The sequence below is a fragment of the Pteropus vampyrus genome, unplaced genomic scaffold (genome assembly GCF_000151845.1).
Source record: "Pteropus vampyrus isolate Shadow unplaced genomic scaffold, Pvam_2.0 Scaffold203, whole genome shotgun sequence".
Lineage (NCBI taxonomy): Eukaryota > Metazoa > Chordata > Mammalia > Chiroptera > Pteropodidae > Pteropus > Pteropus vampyrus.
The window spans coordinates 409,289-411,019 of NW_011888984.1; the positions used below are offsets into that span (position 1 = coordinate 409,289).

At 60.4% G+C, this 1,731-nt stretch overlaps 1 protein-coding gene across 1 annotated transcript in view; it reads right to left on the reverse strand.

Annotated features, from left to right (window-relative positions):
- Nucleotides 1-3: 3 nt before the first annotated feature.
- PLD3 (phospholipase D family member 3) overlaps nt 4-1,731 on the reverse strand; it is a gene marked incomplete at its 3' end in the record, with an annotated part of 8,516 nt that continues 6,788 nt past the window's right edge. The window contains exons 10-11 of the mRNA XM_011372316.2: nt 668-833; nt 4-99 (exon numbers count right to left, since the gene is read on the reverse strand). Of these exons, the coding sequence (XP_011370618.1) occupies nt 4-99; nt 668-833 (262 nt within the window). The remainder of the gene's footprint in view (nt 100-667; nt 834-1,731) is intronic.

The window sequence follows — 1,731 nt, forward strand, 5'->3', positions numbered from 1 at the left end:
AATGTAGGTGGCACGCTCGGTCACCATGTACTTATTGTGGTTGACGCGGGCATATGGGATTCGGGCCTGGGCCTCGTCCGCAGGAACCACGAAGAGTTTCTGAGGGGGAGGGGAGAACAGGAAGCAACAGGAGATGTACAGGGGTGGTGAGAGAAGCCCCAGGGTCGGAGCTAGGGAGCGGAGGCAGGTCTGTGGGATTGGGGATCTCACTGCTTCCCATGGAACCCTCAGGGCCAGAACAGGGCCCGGTGGGGTGCGTGTCAGTCAACACCGGCTGGAAGGCAGGACTCAGTCACCTCACTTGCCCGCTCTAGAGTCCCTCTCAAATGGCTCCTATTTGTTCCTTAGGTCTCACCTCAGGTGTCCTCTTTCCCAGAAAGTCTTCCGTGATCGCTCAGGCTGGTACTGCCTTTGGACCCTCCCTCCTTGGCCCTGATGCCTCTGCCCCCAACCCTACCCAGCCCTGACCCCTCTGCCCAGGAGCCCCCATCTCACCCTGACCCCTCTACCCATGCTTCCCCAATCCAGGCCCTGACCCACGTTCACCCCATCACAGCAGGGCTCACTGTGGGTCATCTCTGTCAGATGACAGGCGAGCTCCACGAGCGCTGTGTCCCCAGCACTACCCCACACAGGGGCTGAGGGCTGGTCTAGGGCAGGTGCTTACCACCTGGATGTCAGAGTGGGTGTGGTTGTCACGCAGGGCAGCCAGGGAGAGCAGGAAGGCCCTCATGGATGGCTCGGAGTGTCCCCAACAGCTGATCAGGAGGCGTACCTTGATGCCCCGCTCGTAGGCAGCCCTCCGCAGCCCATCGTCGATGGCAGGCCAGAACCTTGGGGAGAGGGGTGCAGGGTACGAGGGCAGCTTTATCCACAAGCCTCACCCTCAGCTTCAGGGAGCCAGGCCTAGGCCCAGCTTCAACTTCGGAGAGCCCCCCAACCCTAAGCCCACCCCATCTCTGACTCCCAGTCCTGTTCCAGCCTCCTTAAATCCCCCATCCCCAATTCCAGCTCTCGAAAATTCCTGCCCATCATCTTGTCTGCTGCCCTCAGACTACCTACTCTGAGTCCCCCGAGCCCCATCATCTTCTCTTCTTATCCCAGATCACAAATCCCAACCCTGCTGTCCCCCAACTCAGCCCCATCCCATCTCCAGTCCATGCTCCCTGCTTCCTACCTCTGGAAATCCTCCTTCCCCTGCCATTCTCTGCCTTGCAGCCCCCAAATTCTCATCCTTCTGTCCCCTTTTCCCCTATCTGGAGCACCCAGAATCCGCTCCCGTCACCTCTGTCACCTCTGCCGCTCCCCACGGCTTCCTCTCCATCTGTCCCCTTGCCTTGGCCCCATCGCCTGCTTTCTGGACCATCGCTCTGTCTCTCACTCCTCTGCCGCTCGGTGGCCCCCTGCCCTGAGCCCTGCCCACACTCCCAGAAGTACCTGCGTGGGTGGGAGAACTCCATGGTGGGCAGGTAGTTCATGACTGCGATGTAGATGAAACTCCGGGCATTGTCCACCACGTTGAGCAGGGCCTTCAAGTCTGGGGTACGGCCACTTGGACACAGTGGTGGAGGCGCACTCTGGGGGCAAGGGGACAGTCAAGACATGTGCCCTGCCTGGGGCTCGCTGTCGCAGTGGACCCCGTGTACAGACAGCTTGTCACTAACCGGGTCCTAGGGGTCTCACTGAATCCTCAGCCTCCACGAAGGGCAGTGATGATTGCCACATTCCTCT